General features: G+C 40.2%; 1 protein-coding gene across 1 annotated transcript; it reads right to left on the bottom strand.

Annotated features, from left to right (window-relative positions):
* Window positions 1–167: 167 nt before the first annotated feature.
* CA2 (carbonic anhydrase 2) lies at window positions 168–17,038 on the bottom strand. The gene is made up of 7 exons (XM_062189518.1): window positions 16,930–17,038; window positions 15,657–15,854; window positions 7,667–7,785; window positions 7,110–7,202; window positions 5,997–6,059; window positions 4,628–4,783; window positions 168–834 (listed from the first exon to the last, which is right to left on the bottom strand). The coding sequence occupies exons 1-7, from the start codon at window positions 16,961–16,963 to the stop codon at window positions 715–717; spliced, it is 783 nt and encodes a 260-aa protein (XP_062045502.1). The 5' UTR covers window positions 16,964–17,038; the 3' UTR covers window positions 168–714.
* Window positions 17,039–25,198: the final 8,160 nt, after the last annotated feature.

Consider the following 25,198-nt stretch of genomic DNA (forward strand, 5'->3'; position numbering starts at 1 on the left):
CCCACTGCCCAGCATGCAAAAAAAAAGCCATTATAGAATTCTGAATTTTATTAGAGAATATATCTAAAATACAATATTTATTGTTGATATATTATTTGAATGGAAATATACTCTGTATCACAACTATAACAATTTTTACAGATAATACTTCATTTACATCTCTAATTCAAAAGTCACTAAATTATAACATAATTCATATTTAAGATAACTTTGCTACAAATATATAAGAATTTTTAAAGATTTTCTTTAACATAACATCTTGGAATTATGAATGTGTATCTTCTCTGATTCATATCACATATAATCATGACTTTTTTTATCTCATTTGCCTTAACTTGTTTGATTTATCTCATGATTTGGATTTGCATTCATCCATTCTACTCTCCTATGTTTTAAAAATAGCTTTCAGTGAACAATTAGGAGTGCTCAGCACTCCAGGTGCTGTGAACAAAGTCAAGGTACTCTATTCCTGTTCCTTGTATTATAGTCTCTGCTACAGACAGCCTACACCTGCACCAACCAGTCACAGCTATTCTGTCAAGTGTGACATTTAGTGTAGCTCTTCACATTTTATTGGAAAGCACATCAAGTGAGAGATGAGGGTCTAAATAACCAGACACAAAGCAACCAGGGCCCAAATCACCAAGGCAGATTTGTGCTTAGCTAAAGGGAAACATCGGAAGTTCATCATTTGGACACTGGCTCTGGGACCACTTAAACGAAGGAAGCTTTGACTTGTCTGCTCTTCAGCGGCTGAGCAGGGCGCCAGTTGTCCACCATTGGCTCCTCAGGTTCTGCCTCCTTGTTGAAGTTAAGGTTACGGAATTTCAACATCTAAAAGACATAGTAAAAATTTTAAAACTAAACTTTCACAGAAGTATTTGCTCATGTGCTTATGTTACGTATTTTGACATGCATTCCCCAATATTCACAGTACCACGCATCAGTGGCCAAAATTCAATTTAATTCCTGATGCATATGTATAATCACATATGGGAGAACTTCAAAAAAGCTCATGGGAGATGAAATTATAGGAGATAAAATTAAAATAAAAGTTTATTCTGTTGCAAAATTTTCATACCCACACATAGTTTTTTCATAATACATATTTTCCATGAAACTTTTAAAGGTTCTTTGTATGTATAAATTCTAGAATTTTTTGGATTGAAATAAACTTGTTTTAACTCCATTTGCCATGAACTTTTTGAAGTACCCCTGTGTAGATTATTATTATTATTTTTTTAAATTATGTTTTTAGGGACAGGTATTTATTTATTTATTTTTGACAGGCAGAGTGGATAGTGAGAGAGAGAGACAGAGGGAAAAGTCTTCCTTTTTGCCGTTGGTTCACCTTCCAATGGCTGCTGCGGCCGGCGCATCTCGCTGATCCGAAGCCAGGAGCCAGGTGCCTCTCCTGGTCTCCCATGCGAGTGCAGGGCCCAAGGACTTGGGCCATCCTCCACTGCCTTCCCGGGCCATAGCAGAGAGCTGGCCTGGAAGAGGGGCAACCAGGATAGAATCTGGCGCCCCGACCAGGACTAGAACCCGGTGTGCCGGCGCCGCAAGGCGGAGGATTAGCCTGTTAAGCCACAGCACCGGCCCCCTGTGTAGATTATGTTATGTTCTTTCGCATAACAATTTATATAAAATATACAAAACATTGGAGTTATTTTGAAAGAGACTTTCAGTGAGATTTTTTTCTTTTAAATTTAAATGAAACATCAAAATCCACAAACTCATACCTCTGAAATTTAAAACAATAACAATTCTAGATCTAAATTAAATTTTTGTTTTCTACTCCCAGGGAAGACAAACTATAGCATCTGTTCTATTAGATAAAGTAGTCCAGGATCTGCAAGCTCTGTGAGCTGAGCCTGCCTAAACGTACAGAAACATAGGAACCAATGTGCCCATCTGAGATCTCAAACTTGACATTGGTTGATTTTTATTCTCTTTTAAACTTGTTTCAGTTTCCCAGTCCAATAGTCAGACACAGGCAGCCCTCAAACAGTTTCCTGTTTCTTTGAGGTTATGCTCAAAAAGTAGTACTTCTCGTTTCCTAAACAAGACTTGATCTAAATGAAGAAGGGTGGTTTGGGGCAATAAAAAAAAAGAAGGAGGAGGAGGAGGAGGAGGAGGAGAAGGAGGAGAAGGAGGAGGAGGAGGAGGAGGAGGAGGAGGAGGAGGAGGAGGAGAAGGAGAAAGAGAAGGAGAAGGAGAAGGAGAAGGAGAAGGCCAAGAGCCAATAGCCCTTAGCTGATATCTTTTGACAAGTAATAGTCTTCCAGTCACTCACACAATGTCAGCTTTGATTTAGGTCTACTACTGTAATGTGCATGACTATTGCTGCAATCCAAGGGGACTCTCTAAAAATACCTAGGGGTGATTCATTACAACAGAATCTCAGGAACCTGAAAGAATTAGAATCTGTTTATAAAGTGTAACCAGATCAAATGTTTTGGTCAAACAATGTAAGTGATTTCTACACCACACTCCACCAATTAAATTATTCTCAAATTGATCAACCTGACTCATTATTGTAGTATCAGAGTCAAAGCCTGAGTAGAGAAGATAAAGGTAGCAGAATATGACAGACCCATTTATGTTGTTTACCTAACATTCATCTCTCCTATACTTTCTCTTGCACTAGCACTCCCCTTCTTTTTTTTTTTTTTTTGACAGGCAGAGTGGATAGTGAGAGAGAGAGGAGAGACAGAGAGAAAGGTCTTCCTTTTTGCCGTTGGTTCACCCTCCAATGGCCGCTGCAGCCAGCGCATCATGCTGATCCGAAGCCAGGAGCCAGGTGCCTCTCCTGGTCTCCCATGCAGGTGTAGGGCCCAAGGACTTGGGCCATCCTCCACTGCACTCCCGGGCCATAGCAGAGAGCTGGCCTGGAAGAGGGGCAACTGGGATAGAATCCGGTGCCCGGACAGGGACTAGAACCCGGTGTGCCGGCGCCACAAGGCGGAGGATTAGCCTGTTAAGCCACGGCACCAGCCAGCACTCCCCTTCTTTAAACTCAGAAGGATAAATCTGTAGGTGATCATTTTCCCTTGCTGAAGACTGGGTTAGAAGCAATTCAGTGATCTCTGATCAGTGAAGATGGGAAAGGTTTTCTAGGGGTCTTCAGGGAAAGACTTCTCTGCTCATAGGGAAGCAATGGAAATTCTATTCCTTCCTTCCTCAAGCAGAGGTTGTAGCTGCACACAGTGCCCAAACTGCTTTTGCAACCGCCTTGAGGATGAAATCCTTAAGGGGCAAGGCAAAGTCAAGGGAATCCCAAAGCAGAGGGACCAGAGCTCTGACTTTCTGGGCTAAGCATGTCCCTACCTCAAGATTCCATGTTGTATGACATGAAAAATATCTTTAACATTGGCATTTTGCCAATATATGCAATTAGTAGTTCTAGTTTAGTAACACTTTGTACCTTAAGGACAAATACATAGCACAAAGACTAATGGAGTATAGGTGTATTTGTGTGTATGGGTGTGTGTGTACACAATATATCCATTTGTTATAATAGCTCTCAATGGAAGACTTTGGATCTCAATCTGAATAGCTCCCAGTGAAGGAAGAAATTAAGGTTTAAATTATGACTCAATTATTACATACACAAGCAAGAAATAGTGTTATAATCTTTCCTTACGTTACTACTTCAGGAAGCTTACACAAATGTTATGATTATGAGGCAATTTTCAAGTCACATACAAGTCTAGCATACTATTTTTTTTGACCCACTTGGATATGCTACAAGTTAATTTCCAGCTAGATATGGATTTACTTTAAAAGATGCTAAAAAAAAAAAGTACTTGTAAGTTAATACACTAAAGGAAAATGCAGCAACAAAATCCTTGCTCCCAGACCTGATTCTGCTGTGAGGTTGCTGAGTGGAAAGCACGTTAATTTTCCTGTACCTCACAGTTTAGCAACACAAGAATAGCCAGGGAAATGAGAAAGTTGGGCAATGTGATCCATTTCTCATTGAAGCTCTACATTTCTCTGATAAGCACATTACAGCTACTCAAAATACCATCATTTTTAACACAGTTGGCAGCTTACTCTGTCTCTAAATTACCCAGGATCCAAGCTCTTGTGAAACCCACTAAGAAATGTCCATATTCTCCACTCCAACTGTCTGCTAGGAGACAACCTTGGAAAAGTTCATTTGCATCCACTCATCAGTGACTTAGATGCCACATTAGTCACTTGAACATCACAAGAGATCTGATACTTTTTCTCCAAGGGATGACTCTCCCTTCTGTCAGGATTCAGAGATGCATTATCATATAAACAAACCTGAAGTTAAGTGAAGAGTGGGCAGGGAATTATCACTGATAACTAAGTAAACTTGAAGATGAACTCTCATTTTTCTGCATTTCTGTTTCTTCATTATTGACCACAAAAAGAAGTTGACAGCCACCTTCTTCATTTAATTCTCACATCACTATCTGTATTACACACTAAATAAACTGTCTAGGACTATGGTTACTGAAAACTGTTTACTGAATGCTGCTCCATGGCTAGAACAAGCAGGAGGAAGATTAAATCCCAGGTTTGTCTGACCCCATAGCTCTTCTGGCCAGACTAACTTCATCTCTCGAAATCCACTTCTCATTAGAAAACAGACCTGCTCACTGCTGACACTGATGGGTTCCTTGAGCACGATCCACGTCACACATTCCAGAAGAGGAGGGGTGGTCAGTGAGCCTGGGTAGGTCCAGTAGTCCAGGCTTTCAGGAAGGAGGCCACGAGGATCAAAGTTAGTGAAGTCAACGCTCTTACCCTGAAACGGGGGGAGGCAAGTTAAAAGCGTCACATGCTCCCAGAAAGAGGAAGGGGCTGCATAGAACCTGGATTAGCTTATACCTCTCTGATAGCCAGAATGTTTTATAAAGAGAAATGCCAAATTCCCTAGTGAACAAACTGAAAATAAATTAACAGATGATGTTTAACTTGGAAATACAGACTTGCAAGTGTTAGCAAAGGAACTGACAGCTATGTTTCTTAGTCCATTTCTCATCGTGTCTCTGAAACAATTCCTTACTTTTAACTCTTAAATCAGTAACTGATCAAAGCTAGTACTTAAAGTGCTTGCAGTAACAGAAATGCAGTGTCCTAACGAAGAGGTGATGACCTCGCTATCTTATTTGATAGCTAGATCAGAACTAAAGGAGTACATTCAATTCTGGACACAATGCATTTAAAGCAACAGATGCTAAAAGTTATAAGCTACTGAAAAAGTGACAAGCTGGTTGCAAAGAAAGAAAACTACGTCATATGAAAGCAATTAAAAGGAACTGAAGAGAACTGGCCTAGGAGTAGGTAAAAGAGAAAGCAGAAGCATGAAGAGGGGTTAGGTTTATTCCATACAATTCAAAGTGGTAAAAAGAGGTGTAAAGGGTGAGCATTTCAGGAGATTTATGCTGTTTCAATTTGAGGATGAGCTTTATAAAGCCAGAGCTGTCACTATGACTCCAAAGGTCCCCTCATTTTAAGTAACTGTAGTGTTTAAGCAGTTGCTCAATGACCTCTACAGCAAGGTTGTAGAAAAGACTTAAGCACTGAATGGCTGGATTCAAAGAGGTCACAGAATGTAAATCTCCATGAAGCAAGGCTTTGTTCATCTTGTTCACTATTGTAGCTGTGGATTAGTAAAGTAGTAAGCACTCAACAAATATCTGCTGCATGAATGATTGACTAATGTGATCAGATGCCCTTTCAGCCTCCTTGAAATCATGAAATTCTCTGACTCATGTATGGATGTTCAAATGATAGGAAGCAAAACTAAATACAAACCTCACAATTATTCTAGAATTAAAATCAACTTTTGGAAAAAGAAAAGTTGATTCAATATAAGAGCAATATTTTATCTGTATCAACCGTTGATCCAAAAACTACATGTCATTAAGACTATTTGGTTTGATCCAAAGAAAGTTCTGTAACCACTGAAGCACAGAAAGTAAGTACTTAATTACAACAGCGAAAATTCAACTTACCTTTGTTTTGATAGAACTCAGTGTATCAACAACTTTCTGAAGGCCTGGTGTAGCACTGCCAATCTATAGAAAAACAAAAATGATAAGCTCTTGTAACCCAGTTACAAACAGGCTGCTTTTGATTTAGGTGGCTCTATCATAACGTTTCTCCAAATAATGAAACAAAATCCACCACTCTGTGCATTCCTGCCCATCATCCGTAGCTTGATGACAGTCACATTATAGGTGCCCCCACTTTCACTAAATTCTGTCTGTCTCTGGCTTCTTTCCCTGTTTTCTCCCTGAAACTACCCTCGCAGATGTCTCCAGTAATTCCCAATGCCAAGAAATACTCTTCAATTGTTTACCTTACTTAACTTCCTTGCAGGATTTCTACAATATTGTCTTCTCTTCTTTTTAAAAATTCTCTTCTCCCTTGACTTTCTCTGTGCTCACCATCCTCATGTATTTCCCTGGACTCTTTTATTCCTTTATTGTCATTTAATTGACATCATTCTCACTATCTTAAAGATACTGCATTTGCAGGTTGTCAGGGTTTCATTTTAAGCAACTTTCTCATCTCCCTGTTCATGCTGTCCCCAGATGATTTCATAAAAATGTGTCAATATATGATGTTAGGGCTCCTAAAGCTCCAGCCCCAACCTTTCTCCATTCCATGTTCCAACTGTCTAAAAGGCAGCTCTACCTGTTATGTTCCGCTGTTACCTGCAACTCTCCAATACTGAGTCACTGCCCTTCATCCCTCCACAGCTTGATCTTAATTTAACATTGCCTGTCACCAAATAGCTCTATCTAGAATAAGGTTAACTGGAAAAAACAAACAAACAAACAAACAAACAAACCCACAAAACACCTACTAGTCCTTTAAAGTTTACCACTTTATGTACTCCACATTGATATCTAGATAGTATCTAATGATACCTCTCAAATTGGGTCTTTGTCTTCCATCTCCACTACAATCAACAGTTGTGGAGGGGCAAGTAAGTCTGAAAATATTTCAGAGTCAAAGCATTTCCTAGGCTCTTTTGTAGACTGTCCTGTGTGTTATGAATGTTCTATCTGGTCAACCTTTCTTGGAAACAAGGAAAAAAAAGACCTGGGCCATCAACTAACCTCCAAAAAGATACCCAAAACAGCCAATCCATCTGGATGTTGTACAGCTTTTCCAAAATCCCCGTACTTGGTGTTCCAGTGAACCAAATGAAGCTAAGGCCAGAAAAGAAAAAACCACAGTGAATGACTGTCACAATAAAAGCCTACAGATTTTATTCAATGCTCTTTACTAATGGTTACTAGACAAAATGAAAATGTAGATCATTTTAACTAAAAACTTATATTTTAATTCTCATTATCCATGATTTGACATGAAAGCAAGTGACCTCATCAATGACTCTAAAACAAAGAAATGTATATGAGGGGAGGCCAATTTCATTTCCAGATTTGTGTTCAAACAGGATCCTCCCCTCTGGATTTATTTTGCAAATGCTAGATGATGCTTTGTAGCCTTAATTGTGATATAATTCAAGAGAAGATGCAAATGTGAAGATCCTTTTCAAAAGAAGGGGTTCACTTAGTGTGAATTGAGTTTATAATATTAAGCTTTCAAAATTAAAGCTAAATAGCAATTTACAGATATTTTCCCCTGGAAGAAAAAACAAAGCACCTCTTACCTCTGCAGCATACTTCTTCTTATTCACAGTGTGTTCAGAGCCTTGTCCATCGGATGAGCCCCAGTGAAAGTGAAACTGAATCAATCTGTAAGTGCCTTCAAGGGGTCCTTCTTTCAGCACTAAAATTGAACAAACAGTAGGTTACATATCCGGGTACATATGTATATGCATACACATATATTTGTATGTAAAAACACACACACACTCACACATAGATACACACATTAAATACCCACACCCTATAAGTATCAGCATCTTAATCTCGTTCTATAGTACTAAATGTTTGCTGGTAGCCACATTTTTACCCCATGAAAATTAAATCCAGCCTGAGGTTGAGTCTACACTACTGACACAATCACTTCAACTGGTTTTTATCCTCCTGTGTTGGATGAAGGGGGCATGTGTGGTTCATCCTTGTTTTCTGATCACAGTGACATCGCTCTTCTGAGTTTGCTCAGGAGTCATAGGCTCAGGTCCGGAGAGAGGAAATTGTAAGCTGCACTAAGAATTTCTCTGTGGGTCATTTAGGAAGAACTCGTGCAGATGCTTGCCAAAGCTCTGGTCTGCTGCACACATACGCGTGGGAACCTCTCTTCTGCGGAGGCCCAGTGGCTGCCCTACTGCCTCTTTTTTAACCTCTGGCACAGTTCTGACGTATCAGAAATTGTGAAATAATAAGCATTCCCGTGGATCTTTACATATGAAATCTAATTGTCTTTACACTACTGCTAACTAGCTTTTGGCCTCTTAAATATTTTAATTATACCTCTTTAACCTTAATTTTCTCCCCTATAAAATGGGTATTCAATTATTAATTAATTATTTATTTATTGTCTTCTGTATACTGTATAATAATGTACTCATTATCTCCAAAAACTTTAAATTTGAATGGTAATAACTTTCCCATACATACTTCAATGATTCTGATATCAATGCAACTTTATTCAGCAAAATCAATACTATAAAACACATTCTCAGACTGCAAACTATCCATAAATAATGTACAACTTGGGTCTTGATAGAGGATTAAAACATGGGGAAATCACTGTTTCCCTCATCATGCTTCCAAAATTTTAACCTAACTTATATGGAACTAATGAGAATAAATTGATATATTTCAAAGCTTTTAGAAGTAGTTAAATTCTACTATAATTTTATTTCTCTAGTATTGGATTTAATTTTAATTTTAATTTCTAGTATTGGATTTAAATCATCTGTCACTGTCTTATTAGCTCATTTTTATAATTCCATAAAACAATGATCTCAAGCTTTGTTTTTACAAAACAAAAAGACAGGGTCTGTATAACAAAGTTTGTTTGCTTAACTTCACCTAAGTAGTACTACTCACTCATCTATTCAAAGTAAAAGATAAAGCTGGCTGGAGGATTTTTAAGCAGTGGAGCTTCTCTACAGCAAGACTGTCAGCTCAGTCTTGCTAGGAGAAAGAAAAAAAAAATACAAAGAATGAATGGTATCCCATATGGGTGCCGGTTCTGGTCTCGGCGGCTCCTCTTCCAATCCAGTTCTCTTCTATGGCCTGGGAAAGCTGTAGACAATGGCCCAAGTCCTTGGGTACCCACGTGGGAGACCTGGAGGAAACTCCTGGCTCCTGGCTTCGGTTCCGCACAGCTCCAGCCATTGCGGCCAACTGGGGAGTGAACCAGCAGATGAAGTCTTCTCTCCCTCTCTCTCTGCCTCTCCTTTTCTCTCTGTGTAACTCTTTCAAATAAATAAATAAATAAACATTTTTAAAAATAAAAATTAAAAATAAACTGTTTACCTGATAATTCTGTAAGAAAAGAATTGATGTTTTCTCCAATACTAGGTTTTTGCAAAAATGAAGTAATTTCCAGTTTTTGTAATACACCCTTAAAAGTGAAATATGTTTATGATATAAATTCTAAAAAAAAATCCCTTTAAGTCTTTAAAGTTAGTAACCAATTAGTTGATCAAAAAAAAAAAAAAAAAAAAAGCAAATGCCACTTGTAACATTATTAATTCTATCCAGTGGCAAGTCTAATTATATTAAGCATCTGAGAGAGCTGGTTTTCTAAATGTAGTCTACAAGGAATCATATCAAAACCTTAAATTTGATTTTTTTAAGGATTTATTTATTTGAAAGGCAGATTGATAGAGGGAGAGATGGAGAAAGAGATCTTCCATCCAGTAGTTCACTCCCCAAATGGCTGTAACAGCCTGACTGGCTCAGGCTGAAGGCAGGAGCTAGAAACACCATCCAGGTCTCCTACATGAGTAGCAGAGGTCTATGTACTTGGGCCATTATCCGCTCCCTTCCCAAGTGCATTAGTAGGGAGCTGGTTTGTAAAAGAAGCAGCCAGGACTTGCAGGAGCCTTTGGATAAAGGATGCTGGCTTCAACATCAGCAACTTTAACCTACCATGTCACTACCCTGGCCCGGGATCTTAAATTTTAAGGATAATAAGGCTTACTGCTATTTCTTATTCTTAGTCTCTCTCTTGCAGATCTGAAAACTGTGTGTCCCAACTTACTGGCTTTAGAGAGCATTTAGAATTAGTCAAAATTATATGTGAGTTTTTATTTAAAAATATTAAAAAAAAAAGTGTTCTGGGTTCAATGATTAAACACATTCCATACTACTCTATTATCACCACATACCTTAAATAAAATTTATTTCTGTCAAGATTAGAAACTCACTGTAATTAGGAAAGGTTATTGAATCTTTAAAGTCTAATTGCTATAGAAAACAGCAGTTCTAGTCTTTAGTTGGTTATTTCTCGATCGATTCTTAACAAGGAATTTAAACTGTGAAGTCCCTCAGAAACTTTGTTATAATAATAAGCAGTCATAAACTCTACTAAAAGCAGCACGTCTTTTTATTTGAAAAAGAGAAGACAACACTTCAGTTAAAGATAAGATGCTTAACGCTATTTTCCAGAACTTCTTATATATGTATTTATTGTGATTATTACATGCCATTTCTAAAGTGAAAATGAAACTTGTTCTTGTACTGAAAAAATAATCTCTTTTTAAAACAGCGGAAACTGCTTATTGCTTACTTGTTTCCTCTGCAAAAACCAACCATCTTAGTGGGTCAGTGAGACAATGACTCATTGTCCACAGGGACATGCTGTCTGAGGGACAGAGATCTGTAAGTGGGGTTTTCTATACTAATGATTTCTTAAGACTCCCAAAATTTAATTTCAATATAAATCTCAACACCAAGAGCATCCGCCAGTTTTAGTTTTCATCTGTCATCAGTTATACACACACAGAGAGAGAGAGAGAGAAACACACATACATAAACACCAAGTAAGTATAATATTATAGAAAAATACTTCTTCCTAAGTATATTGTTTGGGAAAATTATCAAATAGCATTTTGCAAAATAAATAACAATTAGTAACATTGAAATAAATCAGACTATTCATACACATTGAAAACTGAAAATTTAACATTTTTTAATATTTTCTTTTCTAATATGTTATTATTACTTCTTAATTAAGATGCATTCAAATAACAAACTAAAGACATTAGTGAATGTCAATACCTCCCTTAAATCCAAAATACAAATAAACTATTCCCATCAATCTTTAAACTAAAACTTGAATTTTTCCTATTAATGAATGATGGCAATTAATTAAAATCATTCTCATTAAAATCTCATTCATTCAAATGCATAATTCTACAGGAAACATGGCATTTTTCAGAAGCTGAACAATCTGGAATAACCTGAAAATGACCACATTCCACTTCCATTATAACAGTATGATGTTTAGCTGTCATTCTCATTAGAGCAAATAGAGTCAAAATTCAAGAGAACAGAAGTTTCAGTTTAAACTAGAAAGCAATTATACAGGAGTAAGAAAAGAAGCTCTTGTGATGTGAACATCACTAACTACAGTGTTTGGAATGGTTGTGTCCATTTTCTAGATATTTAGAGGTCTGTTGAGACCACTTATCATGTGCATGACAAATCTTTTCATTTGTTGTTATGACTGCTTGTGGAGGGAAAATTCTAGAGTCCCAAAAGCAAGTCTCTAAACATCAAGCAGAGCCCTTGTGTGAAGATCCATTGTGTCACACTGACAATGATGTTTGAAACGAGCACAAACTCATTCAGCTTCCTTTTTCCTCTTCTTAAACTAACATTTACAGATATGAATATTTCAATTTCTAAAACACAGAAATGACGAGAATTTCATGTGAGTTGGCCCAATAATTCAGGTGTTAGCTTTCAATATTTTTCCCTAAATTTTCAATAAAACAGGAGCATTTTAAACTAAGTTCTTGAAGTTAATAAGTTAGCAGGAGTTAATAATTTGACTACTATTCTTTTCTCTCAGACATACCTCAAGCAGGGAGTTATTTTTTAATAATTAAAAATAAACTAACAGGATTAGCAATTCTTCATTAATTTAAGGTGGCTTATATGTAAAGGAATTTAGCAGATTGGTGACAGCTTTAACCCAAGCCTCTTAACTCCATATTTTAAAAGAATTTGCACAAGCTTAACATAGCAATAAACTCAATCAGCTCAGTTCCTGATACCTAAATTCCTAAATTGGGATATAAGACAACAGGACATAACTGGAAAATCTGAATCTATGAGAAGTCCTAAAAGATTACAATATCATTGAGAGGCACAAAAAGTCAAAACCAATGCCTTTAAGTGCAGAAAAGTTAGAGGTAAAGGGTTTCTAAACACATTATCATAAGAAGAGATCCAAATAAAGGGTGCTAAATTGCTGCTATAAAAAAATTAAGTGACCAAAATGAATAAGTCATTTCTAGATGTAACTGTACAGAAAAGTGTGTCAGTTTTTTAATACTTGCTATGTTCAAGCTGAATGTTGGCTGTGGTTATCAGCCAAATAATTTTATTCTAATTCTATTTTTAAGTGATTGCCATTTAGATTCTCTAGCAAACTAGGAGGGAAGCGACTTAGCAAGTTATTTAAACTCTCTAGCTTTCTGTTTCCTCATGTTTATTTTAAGTGGGCTTGCCTACAGTATCTCTATCATTTGTTCCAGCTTTGAGAGTCTACGATTCTTAAAGAAAAAAAAAAAAATGTTCCAAAGGCTATTTTTTCCACATGGTATGATTTATGAAAATTTGTTTTGCAGATGCATTTGCCCTTAAAATTCACATTTTAAGACAAATATATGTCCATATTTTTGACCAAAGTTACTGAAAATGTGGAAGAGATACAGGCAAAACTACAAAGAAGTCTTTCATTCACAATTTTTCTCATATCCATTCCTGACCCTTTTTTTTTTTTACTAAAGGACGGGGCTTCAAAAAGTTCATGGAAAAACGAAATTAACAGACTAATATGTTTAATTTCATCTCACATTTTTTTCATATGCATTTTCTGTGAACTTTTGGAAGACCCTTCATATCTTCTTTCTTTCTAGAGCACATTTGGTTGACTCTTGTTTCCTACTTCCCTTTGTTTGCAGTCTTAGTCATCGGATCAGTACTCCTCATGCATCCGCAGAAGCCTTATTTACCCTAGAAAGTCTTTCCCGTCTTACACAGTTCAATTCCTAAGCCTCCTTTATGTTTCCACAGTTCTTGGAGTACTTCCTCCTTGCCCTTATCAAAGTGACTGTCAGTGTCTTACTATTTCTGTATCTTTCTACTTGGGTATCCCCCAGTATGGGCTCTGGGAATGCAGGAGAGGGACCAGGCCTCCTTGCCCTCATGATGCTTAGATTATCATACATCTAACCGGTGTGAGAGTGATATTTTTGTACTGGAACTAGATGGGCAACAAATACATGTGTCTTTACAGACTTGGGTTGGCATTCCTTTCCAAACCAGCTGATTTTATTCTGTCTCACAATCCAAACATTGCCAACTTCTTAACAAATAATTGAAAGAATGCGATTAGTTCTAATTAGTTACTGCTCATATAGAATTAGAATAAAATTCTCTGAATGATAACCATAGATAGATAATATGTGGCTTGAACATAACACAAAATATTTTAAAAACATGATATACTTTTGTGTATTAAAGAAACTTAAGTCTAACAGCATAGTATACTCATGGTAAAACAAGTGAGTTTTTATTATGCAAGTATAATAACTTCATTTATAGAATCAGTACGTATTTAATAGCATCAGCAGGAAGTCTTGGACTATATCAAAATAAAATTTTTAAGTGACAGCCACAGAGGTCATCTACCGAGGAATGGCCAGGCACTGTGGCAGGTATCACTCTCACCCCAATTTTGTTTACAGCAACAAAACAAAAAACAAAACAAAAATCACAAACTCCTAAAAAGGTTCAGTTACCATCATCCCTGAATCCAGGTCTGTCTGGCATCAGTTAAACCTCCCAGGCACCAGCCTATCTGCTGAATTCTACTTCCCAGTAATATGGGACTGGAATAATTTCTTTCATCAATTTTGTAAGGGAATTACTTCATCTGGTTGCATTTGTTAGACATTTGTTTCCTCATGGTTCCAAATTTCTATGTAGCATCCAGTGAGCTATATAATTTTGTAGATAGTTCATTCTTTGAAAATAATGATTTTCCTGTGACTCTTTAAAAAAATTAACAGCTACATCTTACTTCTGTTGGCTTTTGAATGACTAAATGTGAAATTTTATAGCATCCATTCTGCATGTGCACTACCAAGAGACCTTCAGCCTTGCCATATTATAAATAAATGGTATTTCTCGCAAGCAAAAAAAAAAGAAATCATTTCCTTCTGTTTAATCACTTTAGCATTGCTTCTTGGGGAGGAATTCCCATGAAGAATAAATGGCAGAGTCCCTGAAGGCCTGCCTAAGTGCACATCCTCCACTGGACCCGGACACGCTATGGGCCTACACCACAACGTGTTTGTGTCATCCTTGGGAGGGGTGGCACACAGGCACAGGGAGCTAGAAAGCACTTCTCCAATGATTTCCACTGTCTGCCCCACTTCACTGACTTCCAGAGACACCCTTTCAGAAGGGCAAGTGGCTCAAGATTTAAGGAAAGGGGAAAGAAGAATTTTTTCAAAAACTGGACTGAATATATAGATCGCTGCTGAAAAAAATCAATTTGACCTAATGGTAATAATTACACATTGTATAATATATTAATATTGCGGGTCACTATTGCAAAACTTGGAAAACCTTATTGAATGTTTCCTCTATCTTTTCTCATTGTTTGCCCAACACCTCCCTACTCCCATGCCAAACCAAACATCATCTGATTGTAGCACCATTTCATTCAATGACATTCAGAGAAAAGTGCTCAGGAAAATAGGGCACCAGCAATTAAACCAACTAATGAGGGAGGAAGGCAGTTACTGTGTTGAAATAGGATTGTTCTCTGGCATCTAAATAAGAAAAAAAAAAAAAAGCATTCAGTTGGTATCCTGTAAACAGCTCTATTATAAATCAGTTATAGTAATTGGTTTTGTCAGTAACAGGCCATGTATGTCCACCAACTCTAACATATCTTAGTTTCCAGGACGAATTTCCGGATAGATCCCAAGATATTCCACCACCTTCATCACACTAGACCAATATAAAGAACTATTTACAGATACAAGGTCTTCCGAGAATTTCATATATTTTAAATTGTCAGGTTTTCATCATCCTTCTCACTGCTACCATCTAGATAACACTCACTAGTATGTAATTTTTAATGCTTAGGTATGGACCCTGAAAGAGAAAGAAAGAATCTTTAAAAAGTCCATACCTTGCGAGTCTCATCATTGCCACTGCTGACCTTGGTGGGGGGAGAAATCTTGCCTTTGCTACTTTTCACAAGCATATCACAGTTATTTCACGCCCTACATAGAAGTCAGGAGTTTTACCAGGGAGAGACAGCCCAGGGGCATTTCAAAGTAATTAGCCTACTTCTCAAGAGCCTCTTGACCTAATGAAGATGATCAGAGTAGCCTTTGAGAGTATGGAGACAGACTGTAGTGGTTAAAGGATTTCCACCACTCCTGATTTCCTCCATGAAGCTGGAAAAACAGCCGTAAGCTACAAGACACTGACCTGTTTTGTCGTGAGAGTCATCAAACTCCACGTTGAAAGAGTGGCCATTGTTGATGATCCTCCGAGAAATGGGCTGCTCATAGCAAACACGCAGAGGCTTCAGGGAAGGGTCGTGCTTGGCTGCGTTAGTGTCGATGTCAATAGGAGACTGGCGCTCGCCATTGGCAATGGGAAAATCCTTATGCCAGTGCTCAGGTCCTGGGGATGAGACCACGAGTATGAATCCCACAGTGTGGGGAACGGTACACCCAGACCCCCAGAACAGGGCGATGACTCGGGAGCCATCTGCTCGGCTCCAATTTTGGCGGCACCACCGAAAAGCAGAATATCTTTGGGAAAACACTGTGCCTGTTTCTTCATTTATAATATGGGGTAATATAATACTATGCACACTTACCTCATACATGTTGTTGTAAGACTTAGAATCCACGCATGTAAAGTTCTTAGACCAAGTAGTGAGTGTCATATAAATACTAGTTATTTGCAGGGTCCTTTTACTGAAATTAAGCGATTAAAGTTGGGCAGACACTCATATCATCAAGGCTTCTGGTTGGGATTTGGGATGTGCAAGCTCACTAAGCCATTCTAGCAGGTCCGATTCCTCCTTCATCGTGTCCTCGCACGGGACAGAAGGACAGAGCTGCCGCCCAGGCTCGGGGAACTCGCTCCATTAGTGGTCAGGTCCCAACTGCCCGGGAAGCCGAAGCCCTGCACTCTTCAAAGATGCGCAAGAGGTCCCCAGGCGCATCTTGTTCTTGGCTCCGCTGCCCGGGAGATCCCAGATCCGTGGGGTTCATGAAGCCTGGGTCCGGGTGCCCGCTACCCCTAACATTCTAGGTTGAGAAACGAAGGGAAAACTCAGCTCAGCAAAACGCCCCGGGACAGGTCCTTGGCCACAGGTGGTGCTGCTGAAGCGGACGGGGATGTCGGGGGGTTAAGAGGGGTCCCTTAATTTTTCAGCGGTCAACAACTAAACTGCACGGTTACAACCCTGCCCGCTCCCTCGCAGCCGGCTTTAGGAGGGCCCTGGCTCCAGAAACCCAGAGAGGAACGAGCTGCGCCCCGTCCCTAGGGCCCTGCGCTCCGCCTGCACACGCGCGGATTCCTCGACAGTGCCTTGGAGCCGGGCGAAGGGGGCATCGCCGGCGCACCTGCACCTCCCGCGCGGCCCGCGGCCGCCGCCAACAGCAGGTGCAGGCGCTGCGGGACCCGGGCCGGCCACCGGCGTGGGCGGGGGTCGGGGCCCAGGACTCCGGACGCCGGCCTCACTCACCGTTGTGCTTCCCGTACCCCCAGTGATGGGACATGATCGAGCCGGTGGTCGGGGCAGGGCGGAGTTGGACCGGTCTAGCAGCGGCCGTTCGGGTTCCTCTTGCGCTCTGTGTCCGCGGGTCGCACCGTCATCGGCTTTTATAGGCTCCCGCCAACTTCGCGCTCGGGGGCGGCCCAGGGGTGGGAACCCCGGGTGGACCTGAGCGACAGGGGAGGAGGTGACGGGCGGAGGTGATCTCCCTGCGCTGGGGCGGGCCAGACTGGCCAGGATCCGAGGGCGGGGAAAACGCTCTCCCTGCAGGCGTCGGTCAGGCTTGGGAGCGCTTCTCCCGCCGCCCAGCTCGCTCTCGGCCCAGGGGCCGGGGCTCTGGGCGGGCAGCGAGGTTCGCAGCTCCGGCGCGCGTTGGCTGCAGCGGCGGCGGCAGCGGAGGCTCCCGGGCTCCTCCGTCCGACCCGGGCTGCGGAGCGTTTACGCGCACCCATCCCCCTCCCGGGCGCTGGCGGCGGCGCTGACTGCTCGGGACCCGGGCCCCCGGCGCCGTTCGTCTCCTGTCCACTTTATGATCGCATTGGTGGCCTCGGAGCCATCCGGCCCCACTCCATCGGCCACACTCGCGCTGAGGTCTCCAAGTCGGAGGCCTCGCTCTCCGGTGTCCCCGGCCTGGGGTTGGCAAGCTAGGTTAGGAGCTATGACCTTGGGGCAAATAGGGATACGGTCCTTGAGGCGCTGGGGAGCGAGCAGCCCTGGGTGCTGGGAGCCATGCGCCCTCTGCTGGACAGCCGTGGAAGAAGGCGAGAAATGCGCCCTGCTGTGTCTCCTGCAGCCCGCACCGAGGCAAACCTGAGAAATTACATTTCCTTTTAGGCTGGCAGGGCCTTGCCTGAAGTGCTCATCTCCCCCCTCTGTCTGCCTTCCTCTCCTTGCAGAATTAACGTGGAGACAGGTGACTTCCTACTTAAGTACCTATGGACTTAACCAAAACTTCTAAAATGGAATTCACTTTTCTTAGAAAAATCGGGTCAGAGTATTTCTTGCAAAGAGGAGAGAACCTTGCCTGGTTGGCGAAGGCAATGTGCATCTGGCATAGTGGGAAATCATTCCAAATGATTCCACAGAAAGGCCAGGCAGCATTATGACTGCCGTGGGCCCTGGGCATTCTGCCTTTAGTCGTTTCTTTCTTCATAAACAGCACGTTTCCAACTGCATTAGGAAAAAGATTAATAGCTTGATGTTGTGTGTTGAAACGTTTTCTTTGACCTAAAGCCAATTTTTTCCATTCTGATTTCCAAAGAAAACCTTCTGGTGGACACCTCACAGTGCGATGGGCTGGAGGCACGGCATGCTGCTTACCTGTGCCTAAGGGATGTCAGCTTGTTTTCAGAGGGAGAGAAAATGCATTTCCTACAAGGGACTTTGCCACAAGAGAAAAAAATTAATCATACGGGCAGCAGGGGCCTCTGGACTGTAGTCCTCGTGATCTCTGAGGGTATGTTGTTAGGGGTGGAATTGGGAAGGTGGGAATCAGTTTACAGCCTTGATATCACATTACTTATATTTAACAACCCATAGCTAAATAAAAAGATGCCATGTTAGAGTAAGTGTCTGCAGTATGGGTTTGGAAATCATTATTTACTGTTTATTTCAGTCAATTCAACACAAATATGACTGACATTGAGGCTTATTTGTTCTAAGGCTCTAGAAAACTGTGTATTTCTATGTATTGGGTCTTTTGGGAGATGTCACAGGGCATTCATAGGCAAAAGAGCAGCAATGTAGTTTTAAATTTCTAGGCATTATAAAGTACACTTTCTAGCTATTTATGCCTTTGTAGCTGCATAGTCTCTCAGTTGATAGTGAAATAATTGTGATTCTTTGCATAATTTTAGAATATTACTTAATAAGGAAGGCAGGATCTTCCAAGCAAAAGTCTGCTGTTGGCTCTGGGGATATGGCGCTGATAAATGCTAAGAGTGGGGTACAAAATCTTTGAATGTCGAGTGGGCTCTGAAGCAACTGAGAAGGTAGCCAGGCGATTAGATCAGCAGGAATCCTTGTCTTTCATTTCCTCTGACCTGGATTGTGGCTTTACTGGAGGAACTAGGAGCATGTTCTGATTATTAAATAACTAAACTTCAAACACCACCAAACAGTGTTCAGTGAATGCATTCTTACTCCAGGGGATTGTTCTCTTATCTCTCTCTTCTAGAAGGTTAATTCTCAGGGGGAGCTTGCCCGACCCCAGCTCTGAGAGAGAAAGAGAGAAAGAGAGAGAATCCCTGGCTCCCCAGATGTCAGAAAGGGCTCACATTTGGGTAAATCAGAGGAGATCCAAATGTTCCCTTATCCATTTTTGTTAGTGTTACAGTGGTTGTCTTTTTTTTTTTTTCCTGGACATCTTTTTTTTGTAATAGACATGACTTTTGCCTTCATACTAATCAGTTTCAATCTATCTTGGTTCTGCTGAAGGCATTCTTAGCAGGCTGTTGGTATTCACTGACTGCAAGACACTACTCTCTTATTGGATTTTTAAAAATAATCCTTACCCTATATCTGCATTTCTCATAGAGGGAAGGATTGGCCCATTTCAGAAACTACATAGAACCTGAAGAAAGATACTTTCTCTGCCCCAAGGCAGGAGGCAGGGTGGGGTGAACTATTACAGAAAAATAAAAAATAGGGCTTTAAAAAATCCTGACATCTGTGATCCAATTATTATGATGAAATGCTTCCAACATGTTAATCCTGGTGAAAATTAAAAATATGAAGGTAAATGTAATTGCCTTCTCTAAAACAGTAAAGATTTTGTGAATACTACATTTTTTACAAAGGGAAATGTGCATGATATATTAAATGTTTAACTAAAAGCCTAATAAAAACTTGGTTTGTCTCATATTTCTAACAATTGTAGTATTAAAGATCAATTAAAACTAAGAGCTACTGGCTTTTGGAAGCTCCCTTAGCTCCTTGAATGAATTCCTTTATTCTAGTATTTGTGATACTGCATTCTGATCAGACACTGCATTGTAATCATCTGGTTGTAATCCACTGGCCCCAATAAGCTGTTGGCTGCTCATTGGTAAAGTAGAAATAATGACACCCACCTCAGGGTTGTTGTAAGAATTGACCTAGTGATACATATAAACCACCTGCCACCTGTGGGCCTTCAGTATGCGATGGCTGTTCAGTTCCTCCTACACAGTGCTAAACAGACAACAATGAAATGAGTGCAAAATTAAACACCTGGGTGAGGTGAGGTGCAAGGGGAGAATTTCTGAGGCATGCGCCTCCAGCAACATGACATGTGTTTATGTGTTTGAGCCAGGGTACCAGAAGAAGACGAAGTATTTGCACCTTGGAGATGTCCATTCTACCACATTTGCACATTTCATTTTCCTTATTAAATTGAGTCACCTGAGGTTGGGAGCTGTAGCGCGTTGTTTACCTCTGTCTCCTAGGCACCTAGCACCCTTTACCTAGCCTGAGCCCCAGGACACATGTAGTAGCTACTCTTTGGGATTATGAAGTCTTAACAATCCAAACGGAGATAACAGCAATCTCACTATACAGAAGCCAGCCATTTAATAAATGACATTGGGATGAAATCAGATGGGCTTTGAATCCAGGTGAACTCAGTAGCACCACAGCCAAATTGATTGATCTTGCTAAAGATTCAGTTTCCTCCTCTGAAAAACCAGGACAATAATAATAATACCACCTACCTCAGAGAGTGGTGATGAAGGCTAAATGATATAATGTATGTAAAGGATCTGGCATAAGGCCGGTACTCGGAGTGTAATGGATATTTGTTAGCATCATTACTGCTTCATGTTTTTTGAGAGCTCCTATCATGTGCTTACTATTTTTTAGGCACAATACGGACTCCTCATGATGAATCATCCATTCACTCTCGTAGAAAATCTTATCAAGGGCATCAGCCATACATCAGATCAGCAAGATCCTCGTCTTCACGGAGCTTACATGGAAATGGATGGAGTAGTAATAATAAATGAACAACCGAGCAACAACCAAAAATGAATTCCTGACAGTAGTAATTAGTTTGGAGAAAATAAAACAGGAAGGAAGTAGATTCTAATGAAGGGAGAAATGCTGCTTTAGATGCCAGGGTTTTGGGGTCCACTGAAGGATTGCCATTTGAGGAACCAGAAGGGCAGAGGAAACAGCAAATGTAAAAACCTGAGCAAGGACCTTTCTAAATCAGCAAATCTTGTGGCTGGAGCATTGTGAGAGAGGAAGAGAAGACAAGTTGCGAAGTCAGAGGCAGGCAGGGAAGGATTTTATAATTGTACAAGGATGCCAGTGGGAGGTTGCAAAGGAAATAACACAAATTGCAACAATACAGTACCTCAGAATTAACAGAAGTGTAGAGGTTTTCTGATCTATTTTATAGGTGAGGAAACTGGTTCAAGTGTCATACTGTGCCCTACTTCCTTGCTTTTATACATCTACTAAGGCCACTTAGAAAAACATCTGGGGCTTGCATTGTGGTGTAGCAGGTTAAGCTACCACCTGCAATGCCAGCATCCTATATGGTCACCAGTTTGAGTCCCAGATGTTCCTTTTCCATTCCTGCTCCCTGCTAATGCACCTGGGAAAGCAGTGGAAGGCGGCCCAGAAGAAGCTCCTGGCTCCTGGCTCCTGGCTTTGGCCTGGCCCAGGCCTGGCTGTTGTGGCCATTTGAGGAGTGAACAAGTAGATGGAAGATCTCTCTCTGACTCTGTATTCTCCTCTCTCTCTGTAACTCTGCCTTTCAAATAAATAAGTAAATCTTAAAAAAAAAAAAATTCATACTCCTTCTGACACATAAAGCCATTTAATCCTGGCTCTGGTTTCCCTTTCGGCCTCTGCATATGTTGACATTATTCTATGGTATGATAGGGGACAGTATCATAGAATAGCCAAGAGCCCACGTTTTGTGAGTTTCAAATGGATTGTAGGATTTATCTACTGCATAAGTTTGGATGATTTCTTTCACTTCCCCAAGCCTCAGTTTGTAACAGGGGTACCCAGGGCTGGAGAGTGTTCAATGAAATAGCGAAGTTGTGTGAGTTACCCATGTGTCAGCACAATGTCTGGCATGTCGTTACCTGTTGTCGTAGGAGTATTGTCATTTCAGTAGCGAGACACAGGATTGTCAATGGGAACCAACTTTGTAATAACACAGATCAGAGTTCATAGTCTGGTTCCAGCACTTACTTGCTGCCTCACCTTGAGCAAGCTCAGTTATCCCTCTGAACTTCACTTACTCTAGCTGCAAATTGGAACAGACATTCTGGCTCTCAAACATTATTCTAAGAAGGTATATCTAGAAGATGCTGGCTATATTTCTGAAACATTTTTTTTCTATATTCAATAAGTAGTATAACTGTCATTAAAATAGTTCCAAATGTAAAATGATAGATTGACGTTGGTTTCTCTAACTTGAGTGAAACAAAAATCTTCATTTATTTCATTATTTTTTAAGTTCTTATTCTATAAAATAATTAGCACTTACTGAATACTGATTATGCATCAATACAGTTTGGAACGTGTCGCATAACTCCACTTTACAGCCAGAGACACTGAGGCATAGAGTAAGTGAGCCAGCTTATTCAGCTGGGAACTGATGGAGCCAGGTGTGAAGCCAGATAGTTCTACTCCAGTGTTTAAACTCTCAGTCCTCAGCTATGTGGTCTCCTGAGAACCAGCTTTGTGCTTTCAAGAACTTGAGACAGTCAGCTCATGAAGTTGCCATACTTCATTATTAAGATGGTTTATTCTAAAAAACAAAACGTAGTATCAACATGCTGGCTTTTTTTTTTTTTTTTTTTACAATTTTCTGCCACATTTCTTCTAAACTTTGGTGGCAGAAGATAAAACTAACTCTCCATCTAATAAACAGTTCAGTTTCACCTGAACTAAAAGCCTGCTTTTCAGGCTTTTAAAAGTGCGGTTCCTCAATGGTGTTGTTCTTTCATGATACCTAGTAACATTTAACTTTTTTGCACCTATAAAAAAACTACTTAGTTTTGAAAAGTAGTCAATGGACTCAAACACTGTTACCAAGTTCCAATTTCAACCACAACTGAAATGTATTAAGTGGAACAATTACATTGAAATATGCAAATCACACACAAAATATTGTGTGTGCCCGGAAAACTGCTACGTGTGGCACTATGAAATACCCATTCTTTGTAACAGTAAAAGCCCACCTCGCCTTAGAGCATTGCTTCCTAGCTAGGGTCAGTTTTGCCCCACAGGGCGATTGACAAAGTGTGGGGACAGTTTTGCTTTTCACTGGGAGTAAGGGTATTACTGGCATTTAGTGAGTATGTGGCAGGAATATTGCTCAACATCCTACAATGCTTAGCACAGTCCCTCACAAAAAAAATCAGCCCAAGATGTGAATAGTGCCAGGAGTGTGAAACCCCACCTTAAGAGTATTTATAAGGCAATGTGTTTGAAAAGTTCAGAAAAAGCTTATATATAAGAGGTCTTCAAATAACTTGTGAAAATGGATATTATGGCAAAAAGCATGAACTTCAAAAATTTTTTAACCAAAATAAGCCTATATTTTGACTCCATTTTTCTACAAGACTTTTGAGTTACCCTTGTGTGTGTATAGCTAGCAAAATGAAAATTCTAGGATAGTGTTGCCTGTAATATTCTCTCACTCTTTTGTATATTAGATTGGGTAGGAAAAAATGAAACCCTGCATTTGTACCTTAAGCTCACTGTCTGTTCACTCAGCTTCGACACACTTCCAGAGATGACTTTTCTACCGGGGCATAATAGCTTGATTGTGTTAACATTAGCTTTATCACAGGCTTAAACTTCTCTTTTGCTTAGAAGTCATCTCTTCATATAGGTTCTGACTTTGTTTGAGTAACATGAACAACTTCAAATTCTACTTGCAAGGGGATCGGCAGGCATTATAAGTACGTGTTTCCTCCTGGTCAAGCAGGAGTTCAGATTCCCAGTGTCCGGAACAAGCTCCTCTTGGCTGGTTAGCTCCCCAAATGCCTGACAGCCAGGAACTTTCAAACCAGAGCCCCCACACAGGTGGCAAAGACCCAGCTACATCACCTGCTACTTTCCAGGGTACACACTAGCAGGAATCTGGAATCAGGAGTAGAGCCAAGCCCCAAATCCAGGCATCCCAATATGGGATCTGGGTATCCCAACTGTTGTCTTAACTACTGTGTCAAATGGCTACCCTGACTGGAGGATAACATACAACAGAATGAAAAAATGAATGTCATTTTAATATTTTAATGTATAGAAGGAAGAGTATAATAAGTGTCCCTTCTCTCCACCTACCTATGATACATGATTAATTGCTTTTTCTTTCCTCTTCTATTTTTTTTCATCATTGACCAAAACTGAAAAAGTTAAAACCAATTCAAAAAAAAAAAATCACCCAGCCGAAAGTCAGTCAGAATTGTGTGCTTCACCTCTTACTTTTGAGGGCAGGCTTCCCTGGGCACTATTTTGCTAAGATCAATGGGAGAATCATTGTCTTCTACTTAACCCTCAAGTAGTTGGCACTCGGTGAGACAGTGAAATAGGCAGTGGAAAGGCATGGTCAGAACCCAGCCGACTGGTTGACAAGAGACTCTATAACTTGACCTCAATACCATACAACTTCACACAAGCTGTCTGTATCCATTCAGGGCTACACAGCATCAGTCATTCCATGGCAGAAGGAAACTGTGAGACATCTATTTTTAGTTAATTTTTCACCCTCTGAAAATTTCTTCATTGCTTAGATATTATAATATGTACAATGATGCAACATTATATGTATATAATTTTTTAAAATTCTCTATTGAGGGATGGTGGTCAAGAATTGTGCTCCACAGCCTGCATTATACAAAAAGAATCAGGATCCCATTGCTGACCCTGTGGCACAGTGGCTCAGGGACCTGGAGCTGTGTTTTGAGTTCTCCTGTACCATTGGTTCTGCTATCTGCACCTTCTTGCAAGCCATGCTAATATCACTATTGCACATGTATCTTGCGTGCAATGGGTTGAACACGTGTTCATGCCAGATAAGCCCTTCCCATTGGCAGCCACAGCCATCTTCAGTAGAATTTCTCTTGGGTAGTATTTGGAGGTTACACTTTTCTGTTTTTTTTTTCTTCTTCTTGATACTGCTACATAGTTCCTTGACCTTTTTCATTTCTTACATACTTGATACATAAACACTTTCAAAAAGCATAAAATCCTTTCACAAAGAGGGTTTTTAAAGTGAATATACTATAAGAGTTAC

Source organism: Lepus europaeus, chromosome 4, assembly GCF_033115175.1.
Source record: "Lepus europaeus isolate LE1 chromosome 4, mLepTim1.pri, whole genome shotgun sequence".
Lineage (NCBI taxonomy): Eukaryota > Metazoa > Chordata > Mammalia > Lagomorpha > Leporidae > Lepus > Lepus europaeus.

Coding starts and splice junctions, on each gene's coding strand:
- CA2 (XM_062189518.1), bottom strand. CDS start 16,963: ATGTCCCATCACTGGGGGTACGGGAAGCACAACG. Junction 6,060..7,109: donor TTTTGGGTATCTTTTTGGAG/GTTAGTTGATGG, acceptor GTTTTTCTATAG/ATTGGCAGTGCTACACCAGG. Junction 4,784..5,996: donor TGAGTTCTATCAAAACAAAG/GTAAGTTGAATT, acceptor CCCCCGTTTCAG/GGTAAGAGCGTTGACTTCAC.